At 39.9% G+C, this 21,856-nt stretch overlaps 1 protein-coding gene across 1 annotated transcript in view; it reads right to left on the bottom strand.

Moving 5' to 3' along the window:
* The window catches only part of SEMA3D (semaphorin 3D), a 146,154-nt gene that overhangs the window by 69,202 nt on the left and 55,096 nt on the right, over nt 1–21,856 (bottom strand). The window contains exon 3 of the mRNA XM_082013885.1: nt 9,619–9,779. Within this exon, the coding sequence (XP_081870011.1) occupies nt 9,619–9,779 (161 nt within the window). The remainder of the gene's footprint in view (nt 1–9,618; nt 9,780–21,856) is intronic.

The raw sequence follows: 21,856 nt of genomic DNA, 5'->3' as shown, positions 1-21,856 counted from the left end.
GAAAGAAAACCTCTTAGGAATACAAAATAAAGTAGTACATAAGTGTAGGACAGATAAGGTATCACTTTAAAGGGTAGCTGGAAATTGATTTCTGATTAAAGCAAAACATTAAAAACTACAAAGGTCCTTTTCAGATCAGGAGCAGAGTAATTTCTAAAAGTAATATTTTCCCTTCCTCCAGATATGCATTTTCACTATAACAAAGGAATGAAAAGGGAAAAGTGAATTAAAAAAAAAAAAAAGATTATTTACATACATAAGTTGATACATGACTAATATATATATCTCATTATATGTATACATAAATAATAACTGGACTTACTTCTAAGAGAATTATTTCAGCTGCCATCTGTCATGAAGTAATAATACTGGTTACAAGCAAGTATTCTCCTCATCTTTCTGTATCTATATTTCTTTATCCAATTTTGTTCCTAGGCTAACCCTAAGACTATAAACCCTTAGGGGAAGCGATGCTTCAAAAATAAAACAGTGAACTCCGATTCCAAAGAAACTGTTGTATGAAAGTACAGTTTTTCCAAGAATCATTTCCAATGAAGTTACTAAATGTGGGATGATGCAGGAGTTTACCAAAAGTGTGGAAAATACTATATATTCTCACAATACAAAAGAGGAGGAATGCAAGATATCTAAACAAAACACAGGCCTATTGGTCTTATTTCATCTGTTTGTAAGGCTTCAAAATAATTTTTTACTTAGGGAAGGAATATCTTAATGAAAATGGAGTATGGTACACAAGACAATATAACTCGGTAAAGAGCTGTTATTCCACCTTAATGTTGTACTTTTCTTTAATAACATAGCTGAATTGCACACTACATTAATGTGGTAGAGCTCTTCTTCATCAGGGCTCCAATTAAGTATTTCATAAGCTACCACATGGAAACTGATTAGCATGGCTGGCAAAAATAGGCATTATTACAAGATAAAATGGTCTGATAAGTAAAGAGCTTGTGGTAGAAACTTACTCATGGAGTTCCCCAAGAAGCAGTGTCAGAGTTCATCCTATTTTATATACCCTTCAGTAGCCTTGGCAAAACCCCAGCACTCTGCAACATCTACAGATGCCACAAAGTTGGGAAGCATCACTGATACAAATGAAGACTGGTAATATTGTGCAGAAAGAATCAAAGGGCTACGAAAATCAGAATTATAAACAGAGGAAATGGGTATAAATTGGTCATAAATAAATATAGATTGCAGACTGAAAATAAATAAATCTGAAACATCAGACTAACGAGGTTCTGGTCTTGTAGCAATGACCTTGCTAAAGAAGTTGCATGAAGTAGCCCACAAGGCCCCTTACAGCAGAGTTGGACCAGGTTATGAGAGGAATAACTGCTACGTGAGGTAGTTGCTGGTGACAGCAGGGAGTGAGACCAATTGACCAACGTGACTCCTTCCCGTTTCTTGTCCCCAAGATAGTCACGCTCATGCCAGCAGCAAGCACTTGAGTGTCCCATTGAGGTCGACGGCTTTCAGCAGCCCTGGGGATTTCACTGGAGCCTCTCACGTGCTTGATGCTACACACGTGCTTCAGCACTTCTCTATCAGTACAGTCTGTGGTACGAGAAACCCCAAAGTGTTTTATTAGTGGTACATGTAGCACCAGCAGGTTGTGTCCGTATCTGGAGTGCAGGACATCAGCTGATCAGCATGTCTTGTAATAGTCACTCACTGAATTTGAGTCCCGTGAAGAAAGGGATTGCTCCGTTCTTGTTTCAAAGGAATAAGAGGTGGTGGAAGCACTTAGAGGAAAAATACACTGATTTTAAATAGCTACTTGATGCAGCAAGAGAAAGCATGCTTTCTTCCCTTGTTTATTCTATACACTAGATATTCATTAAGCTGATGCTTGAGGGAAGATATGCAATAAAATTACAGCTTCCTATATCCTATCAACATATATCATTAAGGCTTTATGAATCATATAGACCATAATGCAAAAGCTCATTGGTATCAGTGAATTCCCCATACGAGAGTCCAAACTGCAGCTTCCAAAGGACAAAGCCAGACCGAGTTGTAAAGCCATTGTCATGCTGGTATAAGCAATGCACTCCCCCTGAGAAACTCTCCTTCATGAGAAACTATTGCCCTGCGTGGAAAAAAAAAAAAAGGATTCATGACTCATGACTTAGCCCAATGTGACCATAAAGCAGGTACAGTAAGAGGGCAACATGATCCAAAAAAGCTAAAGTAAACCAGGAGACAGTCTAATCCCAGTTTTGCCATTGGCCTACTATATGATCTCAATTTTCCCACCAGTAAAATGACATTAATGTGACTTGGTTTTTTGGGTTTTTTTATTTCCTGAAGAACTTAGTAATTCATAGCTGAAAAATGAAAAGCCAAGAAAAACTGTAAGATCGAGGACTAATGAGAAAACAGTGATCCAATGATAAGATGGTCACACTGCTGCAAAAGACAATACCATCAATGTCACACCCCAATACCGTAAGAGCGGTTGTTCATGGTTTGCTACAGGAGAACTGGGACATTTGTCACTTCTGTGCACTGACCCCAGGTCACTTCACTGATAATTACTGCAAGCATTAAAAATTTCTTGAATTTCCTAACAAACACTGGAAAGAACTTCATGCTTTTTTAGTATTATTTTGCTGAAAACAAAGAGTATTTTAATTAACGGGAAAATGAGCTGATTTTAGCATACCATGCATGCATACCAGTTGCGCTCTAAATACTTCACATCTGTTGCATTCATGTGTGTGGTGTGGGAAGTCCACAACTTGGGGAACTGGACGGATCGTTCTCATATACAAATCCTAAGAGGAAGGTTACCCTAAGCAGTTCTTGTAACTGGCTCCCACTGTACTCGCTGTACTTTGGAATTCAATATTTTAAAGTCATCAGCAACCAAAGGAATTTAACACATCTAAGTTCCTTATCTGAATTTCTCCCTGTATTTGAAACCTAACAAGACTGTCTTTAGAGTCAGATTTTTCACCTAGCTTTCTTTTTAACAGTTTTATCTCAGAAATATTTAGAGAGCCCTAAAAGCCAGGAACGTATTCTTAAATCTCTTCTTGCTTTTATATTTGCCTCAGACCTTCCTTCTTCCAGCAGGTATTCCTACACCCGATGCACTAATTCCCATACCTGAAATACACATCCAGGGAGACATTTGACCAGAATTTCCAACTCCAATTATTTCATAGTAGCAGAAAATTGGATCTCTGAAAGATATAATTTGATACGGCATGGGGGCAGGGGCAAGAGAGGATATGAGGATTGATTCAGAGTGGTTTACGACGCTGTGTACGGCGTTCGTTCTTTTCATGGTGCTGTCACACTGAGTAAAATGCACTGGAAGGCAGAGGAAAGTAACAGTTGTGTGTTTGGATGACACTTTCGCAGACTTTGGGTAGCTTAAATTTGGCAGGTGGCTGTTAGAGTGAAACCTCTTATTGGAACCAAACGGCCTTTCTGTGTTGCATCTGAGACAAAGCAAGATCTCCACAGGCCACAGTTCTCCTCCTAAACTGTGATCCACTCTCAAACACAGCTGAAGAAGTAGCCAGTGCTTTTGGTACTTCAGGGTTTTCTGAAAAGCACATTTTCGTGTGTGTGTTATGAGCATATGTGAAAGCTTAAAGAAAATGGACCAGATGCTGATTACATTTACACCGCATTAAATCTTGAAAGGCTTCAGTGCTTTTACTCTTCATTTTCCACAGTGTAACCACAGCAGACTTCCGACTACCGTCTGTTTCTCCTAAAAGGAATCTGTACAGCAGGATTTTTAGGGTAAATGGCATTGCTCCTGACGTGTTTATCGCTTCAGGCTGAAGACAAATCCTACCTTTGAAAAAGTCAAAGCCCAATATAAGCAAATGTTTTCAGAGAGCAGGATACTGGTGATTCTTTATACCTAAACATATGGGTGAAATATAAAAGCAACAGCGGATGTTTACGGAGACATGATTTATGGCAACAATGCAAAAGGAAATAACAGAGACACTCTCTTCCACCTCAGATTGCTGTCATTCTGGTTACATACTGCTTTCTTCACATCTTGTCCCTGTCTGTTGTGTTGCATCTTGTAAACACTGTTGAAGCTTCCGCCTTGTCTACACAGGTGCCTAAATTTAAGTCTATCAAAGGATGTTATGGACTCTTAAGGTTTTCAGAGGTTCAAAACGAGAGTTACAAAGCTCAATGATAACAGTCGCCCAAGGGCTAGCAAGCACTAAGTTACCGCCTCCTTTTCTGGAAGTCCCTAACCTGATGCACCATTATAGCTTCTTACACTCTTCCTTCGGTGCCCACTGCTGACCATCTTTGAGGACAAGACACTAAACTATATGGATATCCAGTAAAACCAGACTCGTTTTATTGTAAATGATAAATAAGATTTATCATTTCTATTTCTATTAATTTGGGGAAGAAGGGAAATACTCTAAAATAGGTGGAAATGAGTATCCTATGAACTGCAACACCCAAAAAAGTTCCCTTTTGTTCAAAGGCAAGGCCGTCAGCATGCGTTTACCCCTGGGAATTAATTCCCCATGTGCGGAGGGTCAAACCCTGCCCCTGTCAAATCTCAGACTCACTTAATTTCTAAGAACCTTTTCTAGTCACAGAGACTGAGAAAAAAACACCGTAATCCCAGATGCACTCATGACAATCCTCCTCCAGTTCCACTGGGTTTATTCTAGACTTTCCCAGTCCTCATGCCCTCACTTTCAGAACTTTAGGTATCTTCAGTGTTTTCCACATGACTTTTTGGCCTTTTTTGATGTTTCCTGGCAAGGCTTTTTCTTCTGACAGATCAAGAAATCTTCATGCTCAGACAGTCCACAGCTTTTGCTGCCAGACAGAAAACTGAATTCCTTTGAGTTATAGAATAAGGAGCACATATTTGGTTAGGAAGAATCGGTCTTGGTGTTACCGTGTTTCAAGACTGCAATAAATGTCTCACTCCGTATGTATTCCATGTATCCTCGAGGCTCTGGATCGATGGCAATAACCAAAGCCTCCCTTTGATGCTGGCTAAATTCCCACCGGGAATTCCTAATTGAGGCGATGCTTACATAGACTGTCAGGAGGTTTCCCAAGCGCAATGAAGATAAAATTTGGCTTCTGTATCTCAAGGGTACTGTTTTACATAAATATGCATATGTATTTGTATATGTGTTCCACTTCCTGCAGAGATGGGTGGGTCACACTGCAAATATCACCCAGTGATAACAGTGCTGGCATATAACCCCGCCTGGGCTGTTGGTAAGCACTGGAGTTACAGAAAAGTGCAGACTTCCTTTGCAGGTATTTCACATTTACCCAGCTGAGAGATATATATATATGCACACGTATTTTTTACTGTGAAATACAGATAAAAATCAATACAAGAGGGCATTGAAGAATTCACAAGACAGCTGCACCTGGTAATGCCAAAAAAAAGTAGCAACTACAAACTAAGGATGCTCCAAGTGACGACAGTTTGTGACCCTGTGCCAATATACACCGGGGCAGATGAAAACAACTTGTTCCAAAGCTGCTGTTGGGGATCTGACATGTTTATCTATTTGGCCCACATGTGGCTGCGTCTTCTAGCACTGACAGCTCCTGCAGGTTGGCAGCTTTTCAAAAGCTTGTCAGCCCTTGATAGCATTCCTATTCCTGCAGAGATGGGCGGGCCGCGCTGCGGATTACGCAGTGATAATCGCGCTGACATAAAACCCCGCTTGCGCTGCTAGCGAGCACAGGACTCGCAGAAAGGTGCAACATTTCTTTGCAGCTATTTCATAAGTGTTTACCCAGCTGACAGTATTTTGTATTTAGTATTTATTTAGTTTAAAGAGTAAAATAACAAAGGCTTTAGGCAAACTCACAAGAAAACTCTACGTACCAAAGTAATCTTTCCAGCAGGGTCCCAGAGCTTAGGTTTCCTGTAGAATTTCTTCTCCAGCTTTCCAGCCCCTCATACTATTAAACATGTTGGGTTTTTTTGTTTGTTTGTTTTACATTGCACTTCTACTGGTTATGGCAGAGTTTTGTTCAGATTTATTGTCCACAATTGCAATGCCCTGATAAATGTAGGTTGCTGCTCTTTTCTGCTTTCTTTTGCTGAACATCTTTATTATACTCACGGGAAGGAACCACAAAAATTCCAATTTATAAATTGCTTGTAATACTTGTCAGGCGTCTCGTGATCTTTTAAGAAAAGACTATGGCACTTGATGATGCTATTCCTGCAATAGGAGCTAGAGGCTTCTATTCAGGACAATAGAAGTTCAAAATTCATAGAAATTATATCCCTGCTACAGAAGAATTATTATCCTGTGCTAAGCTTTAGACATTTGTAGAGAGCGACCATTTCAGCTTTCTGTGTTTGTCTTTCATTCTGGAGGACTTTTCTATTATACTATGTTACTTACTCTTTTTTCATGATAAGGTTTGCAAACACTGGAAACCAGAAGGATTTATTCAAGCTGTCAACTAAGGAAGTTTTCAACCAATTACACAGTAAATTGAATAAAAACTACAATGATTAAAGAAATTGTAACTCTAGAAGAACTATTGATTTATTTCATCAGGAAAAATATACCAGGAAATAAAGGCATAACTTAATATATGTAAGTTAATTCAACTAATTTAGGTAAATAATTAGGTTGTAACAAGGAAGTTATTAAATTATGTATATGTCTACATGGAAGAAGGGAAAAGGATACAATGTTTTGTGTGTTCCTTTGAATACCATTCCGGAAATATCTGAATATAGAGCATTAGACTCTACAATATAATCTTGCTAAGCAATTATATCCACAGATGAGGATTTTCTGAGTAAATTGTTGGGGATCCTGATTTGGCTACTTGTGTATCCGTAGTTCCTAATACAACAAATATCTGAAATCGAGAGCTTTTTTAAAGTAATCTGAACCAAGCATAGAGCATTCTACAGTTCATGTGCAGTTTTGTTTTAAAAAAGAAAACTCCACACTATGCACACTCTTGCACTCTAGTTTCAAAGCTCTTACACCTCTCTTACCCTCCTCAACTTGCTGTCTTTTAACCCTCCTCCCTCAAAGTCATTAAGAAACACATCATTTATAGGCAGAAACTTAATATTCTAATCAATTACTTGTCATTTTAGTGGTTGCATATAAGCAGATATTCTTTTTCCAGATGACTCCGGAGGAGTACAAAGGACACACTTCAGACCCTTGTAATCCCAACATGTGTGGTTTCCTCACACCGGGAAAGCCTGGAAGCAAGCAGCCTGGCCCGGCGCCAACCCAAACCACGGTCAGTCTAAACACAGTGCCGGCAAACGCTACTTTCTGACACTTCACTGCTACTGAAGAGTATCCTTTAGCGTGGAAACCTCATCAGTGACTGAGATTTATACGCAACCTCTAGTGCAACTTCCTTCATCTCCTCTCTTCCCTCCCCAAATACATTTCTACCAGCCCAGAGTGGAAGAACCAAAGAGAAACGCTTGTGGGATATCATCTCAGGTGACCTGGGCACTTATCTAAAAGATTAAGTTTATAAAGTTGATGAATGCCCATAGAGATGTTGGAAATCAGCACACCAGGATGCCTTGCAGAGCTTCTAAGTTAGTTTTAGCTATTTAAATATATTTTTGTCAGCGTTTTTTCTGAAAAGTTAAAGACAACCTGAACTGTTAAAGTGAGCATTAGAAGTATTTGCACTTGCAGACAATAATTTTTTTAGTCCAGATATGCAAGTGGTTGTGAATTTTATTCCCTTCTTTCAGGTTACCACAGATATGTAACCATACATTCTTTATTCAGCTTACCAAATGCAATTTTTCATTCAGATAATAAAATCATAGAATCACAGAATAGTTTGGGCTGGAAGGGACCTTTAAAGGCCATCTAGTCCAACCCCCTGCCATGAGCAGGGACATTGCAACTAGAGCAGGTTGCTCAGAGCCCCGTCCAGCCTGACCTGGGATGTTTCCAGGGATGGGGCATCTACCACCTCTCTGGGCTACCTGAGCCAGGGTTTCACCACCCTCATTGTCAAAAATTTCTTCCTTATACCCAGTCTAAATCCGCCCTCTTTTAGTTTAAAACCATGGCACCTTGTGCTATTGCAACAGCCCCTACAATACCTATATTAAATGGCACTGTCTGATCACACACTAATTCTACAGGCTCACTCTGTGTTCTGCTCCTCGTGGCAAGCAGAACATCCATAACGATCAGTGGCGGTTTGGCTAAAGGGAGAATGTCACCAGCTTGGACGGAGGGGCGGATCACGCAGGGTGCCGCCGCCTCCAGAAAGCTCTGAACTAATCAAGCCCTGCTGAACCTAACGAGAGGTGACAGCACTCAGCATCTCTCAGGAGGTAAGCAGCATCCCACAGAAACAGAAATCTGATTTTCACACAAACAAAATTTGTATTTACAGAAAGCTTGTGCCAGAAATCAGTCTGTAGTCTAAAAACCTACAATACGAACGATGCTGTTACCAGCGCAATATCCCGAGGACGTGCTGTTGTTTGAGTAAACTACTGAGATGGAAGACGCAAGTTAAGTGTCTGTTAAAGCATCCCAGGGAAGAAATTGAAATGCTCAAAATCTGAGCTTTAAAGAAACTGGCATACGAAGCATTACAGAAGTAAAAATAAGAAATAAGATATTCAACCTGGTACTGTAACTCTTCTATACCACGACAGCAAGAGTTGCGCTCAAACATGTGGTACAAAATAGTCTCCTGTGACACCTGCTAAGCCCCAGTGCTGCAGTTGTATTAATTCAGGGTCAGTTACCTCTTCAGAGCTGACAGCAGAACACAGTAATTTAAAACCTCCTCCTGGTGCTTAAAGAAAATATCAAACACAGCTGAGAATTTAAATTTTTTTTTCAGTAAGTAGTATATCTGGAACTAGCAGAAAAGCAGTTTTCATGTGTGTTCCTGTGCAAGCATCTGTTTTGTACATGTAGCGGTCAGTTTGGCTTACAAAAACTCATCGTGTCTGCTAGAAATACCGAAGGCTAAATTTCCATTTTAGTATCTGGAGTTAACACATTGTCACAGGGCATGGACAAGGGAGTGCGGTAGACCCCAGTGGAAGCTTCTTCTATCACTAGTAATTCCAGTTATTAATACAAATGTTAATATTAAAATTGCCACTGACATTTTTACTATATTTTAATCCATCCAAATTTGCTATGCTCTGTTTAATATCACAGTAATGTATTCCCAGTGATGCCAGGAAGCAAAGAAAGAGCTGCCTTCAGTTATCTTCTTTCAAGTGCTTTTATTTGAGGAGAGTGACCATGACCAGAGAAATTAAGCAACAAACACTCTGAGTGTCCTTTTTGCTGGTATTTTGATATTACTGTCATGCACTGCAGGGCTCCTCCATGTAGCTGACCTTTTGCAGGACATTAGTCTCACAGGAGGTGACATACCATGATAAATTCAATTTATTAAAGATAGTCTGTATAACTATGGGAGGTGGGATTATCAAATCCTGGTACAGAGCGTTGCACAATGAATCTGCCATTTACCCAGTGAAAAGAAAAAAAAAAAAAGAAAAAAAAAAGAAAAGAGAGAAAAAGGAGCAAAATTGAATTATGAGATGAAGTCTGTGGAAAATAAACTGACCTTTTTTACATTTTTGTTTAAATCAACCAAGTTGAGCAGGAAGATGTGGTCTTTAGCTCCTATTAGCAGCCGGCCCCTCTCCTCATCTAGCAGCAGGGTTCGAAAATCAAGCCCCTCTGTTGAGCCCAGGAATGGAATACAGCTGTTTGAAAGCAGCAAGTCTGTGGGAAAATGAATAAAATCTTTATAATCAAAATGTTTACATATGACTCATTGGTGTCTTTTATAAATATATGCAACCAGCATGGAGTATGCCGGTGAGATAACTGCAGTCTTAGAGCATGTCTTTCCAGGGTCATAATACAGTTCCTGTTAACCTTAGTTTTCTTTGGGTTTTTTTGACTTCCAAATTGGGTAATATTTACTTTCAAAAAACATTTTTCTGTATGAAATTTTTTTAATAAATTATGTCTATCACATCAAGGAATCACATTCTTTGACAGAAATTAGAAGCAAAAAAAGACAGAACTTTGCAAAATACGTGCTATACTTTTCCTTCATTGTAAAAAAACTAACGTATGTTTGTATCACCATACTCATGAATACACATGATGAAGGATCAATATCTCACCATACTTGATGCTCTACATATAAAGCATCAAAGAAGGTCAATGCCAGCAAAAAATAGTTAGGAACAGGAAACAGTTGTTAGATATTCCAGGTATCATAGACATGGTTTGAGTTGGAAGGGACCTTCAAAGATCATCTAGTCCACCCACCCTTCCATGGGCAGGGACATCTTTCACTAGATCAGGTTCCTCAAAGCCCTATCTAACCTAACCTTGAACACTTTCAGTAATGAGACATCTGCAACTTCTCTGGGTAAGCTGTTCCCACGTCTCACCAATCTCATCATGAAGAACTTCTTCCTTTTGTACAATCTAGATCTACCCTCTTTCAGTTTAAAACTGTTGCCCCTTGTCCTATCACTACAGACCCTGGTAAAAAGTCTTCCTCCATCTTTCTTATAAACTCCCTTGAAAGGCCGCAATGAGGTCTCCCCTGAGCCTTCTCTTCTCCAGGTTAAACAACACCAATGTTCCCAGCCTTTCTTCATAGGAGAGGTGTTCCAGCCCTCTGACAATTTTCATGGCCCTCCTCTGGACCTGCTCCAACAGGTCCATGTCTTTCTTGTACTGGGGACCCGAGAACTGGATGTAGTACTGCAGGTGAGGTCTCATGAGAGCACAGTAGAGTGGGAGAACCACCTCCCTCTACCTGCTGGCCATGCTTCTTTTGGTGCAGCCCCAGATATGACTGGCTTTCTGGGTTGCCAGCTCATGTCCAGCTTTTCATCCACCAATACCCTCAAGTCCTTCTCTGCACAGCAGCTCTCAATCCCTTCATCCCCCAGCCTGTATTCATACTGGGGGTTGCCATGACCCAGGTGCAAGACCTGCGCTCAGCCTTGTTGAACTTCACACGGATTGCATTGGCCTACCCCTCCAGCCCGTCAAGAGACCTTCAAAGATTGTTTAGTCCAACTAGATGAGGGATGGCATCCCTTCCCTCAAGCACATCAAATGCCCCACTCAGCTTGTTGTCATCCACAAACCTGAGAGTGCACTCAACCCACTGTGTCATTGATGAAGATATTAAATAGCGTTAGTCCCAGTACGGACCCTTGAGGGACACCACGCATTACTGATTTCCACTTGGACATTAAGCTGCATATAGGGTTGAGGAGAACTGGAAAGAGGTAACAACTATAATGTGAATAGAAAGTTTGGTATAGGGTTCAGTTTGTCCATTGTCTAATATGAAGTTCTGGTGGCAGTATAGATAATTGCTACAAGTAAATTTTCAGTTGTTATCATTTCAGCTGAGATCTGAATCAACAATCATTGAGCAGAGGTATATCCCTAGGGCATAGTACTGAAATGAAGGCAATATAGAGGCATATTAAAGGCAGCATCCAAGAGCAACACCTCCAAGATCCTGAGGTCTTTGCTTTTCTTATGGAGGTGGCAATGGGTGGCTGTTCCCGCTCCCCTGACCTCTCTGCAGAGGATATTTCTCCCATTAAAAGCACAAATCTGACACTTAAGTTTTACTGTGATTTAATAGTGGCTTCCAATCTCTTTCAAAAGATAATTAAGAAAAACATGTTTCTCTATGAAACTAATGAAACAATCTATGCTTCTCCTGTAAAAAAGCTAAAAGGCTGTAAAATAAAATGTCTGTAACCTTTTGCTTAATGAAGACTCTGTGGACGTAATTGTGGATGAGGACACAAACCACATATAGAGAAGAGCACAATGGGAGTTTAGTCTTGTTGGGCAGTCATTAATACAGGGAGAATGAAAATAAACATAAACATGTGAATCAGTTCTTCCACAAGCAATCTCTCCAAGCTAAACTATTCAGAAACCTTTGGACAGAAAGGCAAATCCTTTATTTACTTGAATATAAAATTAAGGGTATTTCCACCTTCCTAGCACTGGAAGGACAATGTATCCTTCCTGCTAGAGAGGCCAGACTTAACGGCACAAGTTATTTACACTTCCTGATCATGATGAAAAGCAGGGCCAGTATTTTGCAGAGTAACTCCTAAACAAAATACAAAGAAAAAAAAAAACAAACAAACTTTTTTCTCCAAGGTCTCTCACCACATGTGTGATAGGCAAAACAAAGATTAAGTCCCGTTGCTAGTTAATAAACAGCACTGTGGGAGAAAAAGATTTTATCGTTATTAATCTGACTACCTAGTATATAATTATGACAATTATTTTTTGGCTCAGTCGTTTCTACTTAAGCTTATGTGGTTTTGTCTGGCTCACTGCTGAATGTTGTTATGGTACAGTATGAAAACAAATTGTCTTGTATCGCAGCTTCTATTCCCCCAGGTGAAATTTATTTGGCAGTACTTTGAAAAAAATCTTACTTCACATTGAAAAATTAAAGCCAAGCACTACACTGCACTAAGCACAGCACTGTCTTTTCTCTCATATCTTTTGTGAAGACAAAGATATCAGGGTATCTTTTTCTAAATTAGTAACACTTTAAAAGACCTGCTTATTAATTGCCAGCGAGATCACTTAGGAACAACTTGTGGTTAGCATGGTACTATAAAAACCTAAGTTCCATCCAAACTACTTCTTACACTACAGCTGGCTGATGAATAGCCTGGTTGAAGAATAGCCAAGCCAGTGTAATAAATAAAAACAAATTTTAAAAAGGAAAAAGAAAAACCCTCTAACCCCAGAAATTCTGAAGCTTAGCTCATTCCACTCGTGTGCTTTCACCCAATAGGAAATAAAGATGTACTCCTCCTGACACTTGTTACTGGCTTCTCTGTTACATGACAGCCACTTGTAGTGAAACTCTATTAATTTGTGTGTGTGATGTAGGTGTGTCTTCATTAGACATCGTACTTTGTACAAACCTCCTCCCTCGTTTTTTCTGACTGGAAATTCTTGGTACTTGATATGATGGAGCTGTGTGTTGGGAAAGGTTCTCTGATGTTGATCACAGCACAGCAGGAGGTTTTAGCTCCCTTGGGCTACTCAAAGTCTTCTTGGCTGATCTCTAAAATACTGTTTATCAGCTGAGCATCGCTGGAGCACATAATTTCTGAGTAATCATCTTGCTCTTCTCCTCCCATGACATATGAGCTGGCTGCATTACTGGATTATCTGATCCACTGTATATAATGCCATTATATAAATGCCTTATAAATTCTGCAGTCTAGATTAAAACCCTTTTTATCAGTCCCGTGTCCCAATTAGTACATAAGATGGAGGGAAGAAGAGGAATACAGGATCACAGTATCTAGTAATTAGTCATTCACATTAATGAGTTTCACAGGCTACTGTATTTCAGCAATCCATATCACCCCCTGTTACTTTTAAATCTCTTCTGATGACAAGCTTTCAGTCATATCACCGTGCTCGCCTGTGGGACATGGGTAATTAAGATGCAGAATATGAGGGAAAAGTCCTTCTCATCTCCAGACATAGGAATTCGATCTGAGTAAGGATAAAATGATATGTTTGTGTAAATGCTCTAAAGCACTTGCTTTCATTGCTTAGAGTCATGCAATCCACGGGCCTTTGCAAGTATGTCGCTTGCCAAAATATGTCGACCTGATTCTCCACATACCTAAAAGGAGATGACCGAGACTGCTCTCCATTTCCCATTTCTTTCGTATTTGGAAGAAATGATCTCTATAGTCACCATCCCAAAAGGACATTTGTCATCTCTTGCTTAACACTTCCAGTATTTCTCCATAAAGAACCACCTAGGAAAGCTACAGCAGGAAGGGAAAAAGTTGTCTCATGACTGAAACGCCCAAATGGGAACAAGCTCTGCCTGGTGCCTTGTACAGTCATTTGTTTCACTGCACCATAAGGAAAACATCTGTAAAATGTTCCAGATTGAAAGGACAGGGTTGCACACGGATTTTGTATTGATGCAAATGACAACTCTAGTTGCAAAGTGATGAAGAATCAAGTTTGGTCAGTTATTTACTAACTATCGAAAAGAACTTGGAAATAAGACTCTGAACATGGCCACTGATAAGATTAAAACTGAAACATGACCTAATAAAATTTGTCAAGTAAACATTAACAGAGAATTGATTAAATTACAACTAAATTAATCATTGTTCTCGCTCCATAAAAGCAAAGCAATCCAATCTTATAGGTTGAAATTGCCCTTCACAGAGAGAGGTATTAAATAGCACCAAGGATATTACACTGGAAAAACTTACTAGGAAAAGAAAAACTTACTAGGAAAAGCATATTTGCCTAATGGTTTTCAAGCATAGAACAAGGTGTTGATTTGAATCACTGCATCTCTGTAGCCAGGCTAATACAGAAACAACATTCTCACAGTCCACAGAAACAAAGTTAATTACAGGGATGGTCTTTCATGAGTATGGTTTGACTCGATCTTAAAGGTCTTTTCCAACCTAAATGATTCTATGATTCTATGAGTACATGTTCAGCACTTAGCTTATAGTGTGCATGTGTTATTTTACTGAAAATTAAATACTTTTTTCCAGTCTGCCGATTAAGTGAGTATTCAGCAAACTCCCTTTCTGGGTTAATATTTCACTGCTGAGTGGTAGAAGCTAGCATAGTGACTGGTTTTTATTCATTTAGAAAAGTATCCGAGTGGACTTGGCTCACAACAGCATGATCATTGCTTACTTAAATAATCTCCAGCACCAGAGCCCCAGCATAAAAGTTTTGAATGAAAAAATGTCATTCTGTTCTGGTAACATGTATTTACATTTATACAGCGTATTCAGACTTCTTAGACTCAAGTCACATATGTGCTGACCGTGCTGCCGTTCCTCAACTCCAGTATGGTGTAAGCACGCAGCAATCTGGAACCACTTGGTCAAGGCTCAGAATTGTCTTTGTGGCCAGTCCATGGACATTTTTGTAATGATGGGCTATGCCTAAATTAGCAGAAAGGGAACTCCTCAACCTATTTCAAAACAGCTACATCTAATGACACCTTTGACGGACTCTGAATTTAAAGGCTGTATGTGTATAATTCTGTAATTTTCATATACAGTAAAAAACAAACGTCACATCATTTTCCTCTGGTTAGGAGCAAGTTCTTTCACATGCTGGAAGATACCCATGACAATTTACATGGGTGCTGCGTGAATCCTCAATGAAATTGTTGGGATAAAGAAATGTCACTATAACATGAATGCAGCAATTAATTCCTAAAGTATTCTGAGTTTAAAAGATCCAGTTGACCCCAGATGTATTTGTATGAAGGCAGAGAATTGTTCCAGTCTACTACCAATCCCTACTACTTATTGCAAGAAGTGAGTTATATTTTGTTTAGCAGCATCTCACCACAGACAATGATGATTTGTTGTGCATGCCATGTGGCTCTCATTTCTATATAATGAATTTTATTTGGCCTGGAGAAAAATGTCATATTCATGGCACAGCAGGGCCTTTCCAAAAGGATATGGATTACTGGGAAGAGAGAAAACGTGATTTCTTGTTGGCACAATATTGTGTCAAATTCTTGGTTCTCTTCCTGAGTAGTCCCCAAAACACCTTGTACTCCACCACCTTATTTTTGTGTTAGGCACTTCTATTCCTCTTTTAGGATTGAATTGTTCTCCAGGAGGGTATTACAGTCTAGGAAAGTGACACTAGAAAGAGAACTTTTTCAAAGATTGCTCCAAAACTCAGGACCTCCAGTCTGCTGCAGGATTTAAGGCATTTTGGGGCATTTTCACTTCGAGCATCAGGCACCTCTATGGGCCTGCTCAGCAATCAGCAAACTAAACATTTCCCACATCTCTATTTGCAAATATTTATTTATAGATGTCAAATCCATCAGCATTTTACAATCCAGAAAAATCACAAGTAAAGTAACTCCATTAAGCCCTATGCTTCTCAAACCATCATTACAGACAACAGTAACTAAGCAATAGCTCTTTCTGTGCAGACATTTTTTACACCTTTCATCGGGAAGGGACAGATCGTCTTATCTTCAGATAACCTTTGCAATGGTTACTCCACCCGTGAAGAGGAAAAAACCCAAACCAACTCTCACTCATGCTGTGGGACTTGATTATCTTTCATATCAGCAAAGCCCACTTGAAAGGAGGTGCTTCTGCAAAATCAGAATTGAGACTACTGCGGATTGTCTAGTTCACCTATTTCAGCGACGGGAGCATAATCAATCTGAAGTGCTGTCTTTGACTCTGTATTGTTTAAATCTGCAAAAAATGGTAATACTGTAAAACAAAATAACTAGATGTTTACCACCAAAAATACACCCAGATAAAGCATGAACTACACAATTCTTACTTATGTTTATGGAAGTGTATTTTAGCTGCATTTTAACAGCAAATAAATTTGACTAGTGAAACAGCTGCACAAATAACTTGTAAAATGTTATTGTTGCAGAGATGATTAAAAGCTGCTTTGTGACTTCATGTTATTGGTGAAAAATGCAAAGGCCCAGTTCATAAACGTCACAGAGCCAAACCAAATAATTAACTTTAGACAGCACAACTGAAAATGTATCCGACTGAAGCATTTGTTTTTCCTGAAGAAGACTTAAGACCATGGATTTGCACAGGTTCCCTTTTCCTAAGTAGTTTATCTTTCTTGCAAAACTGCCAAAGTAAGCAAACTTACTGTTGTTTCCAAGGCAAAATTAAATGACTTTTTTTTAAAGTGATACTGTGGATATTTAATAATATGGACTACAATTGTAATTCAATATAAACGATTGGCAAGCATATAATCTTTGGTAATGCATAGATAATTCTTGGCATGTCATCACACATACCTGTCCATTAAGAATGCCTGGCACATCGATGAACTTAAAAAGTACCAAATTTCCTTTCTAAATGTAAGGCAGAACATGCAAACCCATTACCTCTACTTCCTCATTTTCAATTGTTAAGCACTGAATTTACCTTTTTTCCCTTTACACCTTTACAGATCCTTAACCTACCTGCCAGTCTCATGTGTAATGGGTAAATAATCTGAGTTTTCTGCTTTTTCCACTTCAGTCTTATTTCAAATTCCCTTCAAAGTGTCCCAGTGCTGAGGGGACATCACTCTCTAAGAATATAAGACTTTTTCCTTTTATCTAGCAGAGTAAAATTTTAGGCCATTATTGAAGTCAGAGGACAGTTTTCTTCTCAAGCGTATAGATTGGGAACTGTCAACTTAACTTGAGACCATGCTCTAGCCCTGCTTTTTAAAATTCTCTTCCAGCACCTGAGTTTTAAGCTACTGAGGTAAAACCTCTGCCCTATTCTGAGGGAGATGGCTTATAAATTCACCTATTCCTAAAGCTATTCTGAAAACCCACATTATTAGATCCATAGTGGCAAATAGCCTATGAATTTACTGATCCTGGGAAAAGGCAGCTTTAAATGAATTCTGCTACCCCCACTCTCTCTAGTTAGAATTTAAATTTTTAGATGCCTGGTAGCAACTCAAAATAAAATAACTTTATTCATGCCTGGTTAACCATTTCCCAGTCTTTCGTCCCTCCCAATCTATCAGCCAATCAAATACATAGAAAAGAAGAGAGCGATGATAGTCTTCAGGTGAAAATAATGGCAAAATCCTCTTTGAATGGCTTATTCAAAAAAAGCTGAGTTACACTTACAGATTGTGAATCAGTTTTACGGCTCCAACTAGTCTACCATCTCATCTCATAAACCTTCCAGCTGCCTTTAGGGGCATAATCATATGACCTGCAATCAGGAAGGCATGAATCTTATGAAGGACATAACCACGGGGAACGAAGTGTGGAGGTTTAGTCTACACTCTGAGGAACAGGCAACAGAAACAAAGAGCACTCACAGTAGGTTGTGCCTGGTAGACATCTAGCATGGAAACCATCTCAGGGATCTGGGAGTTGCATTAATTTGCATGAATGAGCACATTCCACTCAGCTGCAGTGGACGACTCCTTTCCTGTGTGGATGGAGACGTATATTGCACTTTGCAAGTATGTTCTGGTGTTAAAAATGTAACATGGTGATCATATTCAGCACTTTAAGGCACATAGCTCTTCCTTTGTCGAAGTATGATTCATAAAATTATATGCAGTGCTATCCCTCCTTTCAAAACAAATTACTGTCATTATATTGCACATGCCTTCAAAATAGTCCCAACCCATGATTTCAGACTTTACTTTCTTCAGAATGACACAGAAGTGACTAGAGTATTTTCAAGCACCGGCACCTGCAGTTTTCAACTACCCGCATCTTCAGAGAAACTTCTGAGAACATGATATTCTGTGGAGATGCACACGGTACCCGGAGGACAGACGGAGGAGCTCTTCGCTACACCTTATAGCCCATATATCTTGTGGCCTGATAAAACGACGTCAGGTTGTGCTATTTCTTCTGCTCATACTATCTCGTAACAGCTGTACAGAATATGACACGTTTTAAAATCCTTACTCAATTTTTGCTTTGTCGATGAAATTTCAGCCTTAGGAAGTAAGATAAGCGGGCTTTGGTTTACACTTGGAGCAAATGAGAATATTGTTGTGGATTTCAGTGTCCAGGATTTAAACCTGCAAGGAGTTTTCTCAAGTAAATCTGAGGTATAATTGGCTACAGAAACCTGGATTTGGCTCAGTAGCTGGTCTGACACTACCAAGAGGTGATGACAGATCTCTTTGGGAGTCTGACTCGCTTTTTATGTAGACCTGCTTTCTCAGAGTGCATATCTGACTTGCTCCATTGAAACTACAGTTGTTATATATGAAAGATATGTTTTTAAAATGGTCAGATATCTCAGTAAGGCTCTCACTTTAACATTTTTCTCACTAAGTTCGAATGTCTTTGCCAGCTTCCTAATGAGAGTAATGTTCACAGTAAAGTAGACAGGGTTTCAGGCTAAAAGATGAGAGACCTTGAACTGAGTAGCAGGAACAACTCTGTTGTAGTAGCAGTGTCAGATGGCATGGGCCTGGAAAACACATTAATGTCCATACTACCAGGCTTAGGAGAGATACAGAGCAACATGAGTTATTCATGAAGAGGGTGAGTTGACAGTGCAAAGGAGAGTTAATGCCAAACAGATTTACTTGATCATTTACTTCATTAGTGCCTCTGTTTTCAAGACTTTAAAGAACAGCTCACAGACAGAAGAATCCAGACTTGTTGCCTATCATTGCTATTATTGAAAACTGTTTGTAGTTTCCCTACTAGTGTAACTGCATGTTACACACCAGTTATAAGAAGCGTCTGTGAGCAACACAAATTTTTATGGAAGCATTCAATAGCTGTACGTCCCACCCTTCCCCACCCTCTGCATGCTCCACAGACACACAGACACACACCCCACTTGCACTTGCATCAAGACTCAGAGCCAGACACTCAGTTTAACAGCTGGGGACCTGCAATAATTTTATCAGCTGAGGATCTAGCTCCGAGTGTACAGCAAGAAGCCACGGAGGCCATTCTTCTCTCCGACTCCAAGCATTGGACCAGAGCCCGCACAAGCTCTACGGTCAGATTGTAAAGCTAATAAGATACAGAGATAAAGTCCTAGCCACTAATAGCATATGTCCTTGTCAAAGGGGCTGATGAGAGCTGGAGCTGGTGCAAGAGAAAGGGCAGGTCCATGCATCTGGGAGCAGATGAGGGGTGAAAGAATTGGATATGGGTGTTTGAGAAGGGAGCAGGGAGGGACAAGTCCTCCTTCCAGAAGCAACATGTTATGTTGGCTCAGCTGCCATGAAACCACCCTCTGAGAGAGCCTGTGAGATCTCTTAAGTGCTGATGGTCCTTCAACGCCCTTCCCACAGTCCCCCTGAGGGTAAGGAAGTTTCCTCATAAGTGTCTTTGAAAAGCTCTTCTGGTTTCTTGACTCAACCAAGACAGGTCCAGATGAAAGAAGAGGTAGAGCAGACACAATAAAGGAGGTGAAACCAGGTTTGGGAAACAATAACCAGCTCACCAGTGTGACATGCTACTCAGGGAGCAAAGGAAGCGTTTGGCAGGGCTGAAGGGGCTGCGGTGGGAGGATTGCCTGCACAGGAAAGGAGGCGAAGGGCAGGGACCACTGCGAGCAGATTTACCTGTCAGTGGAACAGATATTTCCGCTGTTGGCAGCAAACCTGCTGTAGAAGGTTCCTGCTTGCTCTCCCCACACGTAACTGCTTGTTCCTGTCCCCGCAGGGGGGTTCCCTCTCTGACACAGGCCAGATAATATTTTTTTCCCATGCTCTGAATGAGGAACAAGAACATTTATAACGACAGTTGGGGCATTAATATTTTAGCTGTTTCTACCATCATGACTGCTGGTTGAGCTTACAAGGCAAAATTAATGTTCTAATGCGCTTCCTACAGAAGTGCAGTACAGAGATGCAATTGCTATAGAGAAGCACTAAGTCAGTCATTACCTGGGGTAGTGGCACTCTAAGAAAACGTTGTTTAAATGTAGAAGACGACTGTTTTCAGGAAACTTTAAAGACTTTTCTCCTTATATTCTTTTTCCAGTTTTCCAGGTATATCTTACTTGATTAAAAAGCAAGCAAGGTAACTCAGTTGGCTATTGTGAAGTTAAGTTTTCAAAATAGTTTTGCACTGGCTGTAGTAAAGGACCACGTCTAGCAATGAAAATAAAACCAGTTCACATTATAGTAGCTTGGACTAGCATAATGTTCTCCCATGGCAAAGCGAAATATAATTATCAGTTATACTTTCCGACATTGACAGGAGTTAAGTACTCATGAAGCCATTAAAACTAGAGGTCATTGAATAGCTGCATTAATTCCCTTATATGCTAGTTGTTTGTGTTGGAGTTGTGCCTAGCAACCTCTATCAGAATCAGAGTCCCATGTGCAGGGTGCAGGTGGATCCAATATGTGCCTTGTAGACTTAGGCAACATTACGATAGGACTGTACTAACTAAAGATTACAAGGCAAGGGGTATGAGATATGTGTCTGCACAAGGTAACCATGTGCACCATCATATTACCTCCTGTCAATCATTAGTATATAGACATAAGCTACTATTTAATACTGGAAGGTGGGGGGTTGATACTTTTTATTATTAATATTCGCATTTATTTATCCATTTTGGGGCACCAGTGGGTGTCATATAAACTGGTGTTGTTTTACATATTTGATGAGAATTTTTTTTCAAAGAAATCCAGGGTGCGTGGATGATGCAGAGGGAGTTGTAAAGTCATCCCAGAGCTTCCAGATAAGTTGAACATAAAATTTCAGTGTCTCCAGTAACCTCTTAGCTGTCAAAATCTGTGGTACAGCACAGCATACTACTCTGGAACAGCCAGGATTTGGATCACAAAGGAGAATGCCCGTCTTCTTGAATTACTAGGAAAAAAGATACCTTTGTCACTCCCAGCCTTGTCTAAATGCCTCTGTTAACCACAGCTAGCCCATCCCTCTGGCTTCTCTGATAGTGCTCTGTCGTGATAAAAGAAATTTTGTCTCCGTCTCTTTCTGCTATCTCGTTGTGTATTTATCTCCAAGGACTTTGACTACAGAACAGACCTCCCCTGCACCCCTTGGCCCCTCTTTGAGGAACTCGTCTATAAATGGAACAGCAGAAATGGGGAGAGAGGAAAGGGAAATAGGATGTGACTCGAGAACCTGCACTGCAACCACAGATGTCCACCGCGAGACACACGCTGACGTCAAGAGGATCATGCCCTCAAATTAGTGCATAGAAAGAGAACAAAGTTGGGATCTTTAAACTACTCAGTATTGGGTTTGCTTTACAAGTGTGTTTAGTAAAAGTGCAATGAGA

This window comes from Phaethon aethereus, assembly GCF_964289735.1.
Source record: "Phaethon aethereus genome assembly, chromosome: 1".
In the NCBI taxonomy this organism is placed as follows: Eukaryota; Metazoa; Chordata; class Aves; order Phaethontiformes; family Phaethontidae; genus Phaethon; species Phaethon aethereus.
This window is presented reverse-complemented; position numbering and strand designations above follow the sequence as displayed.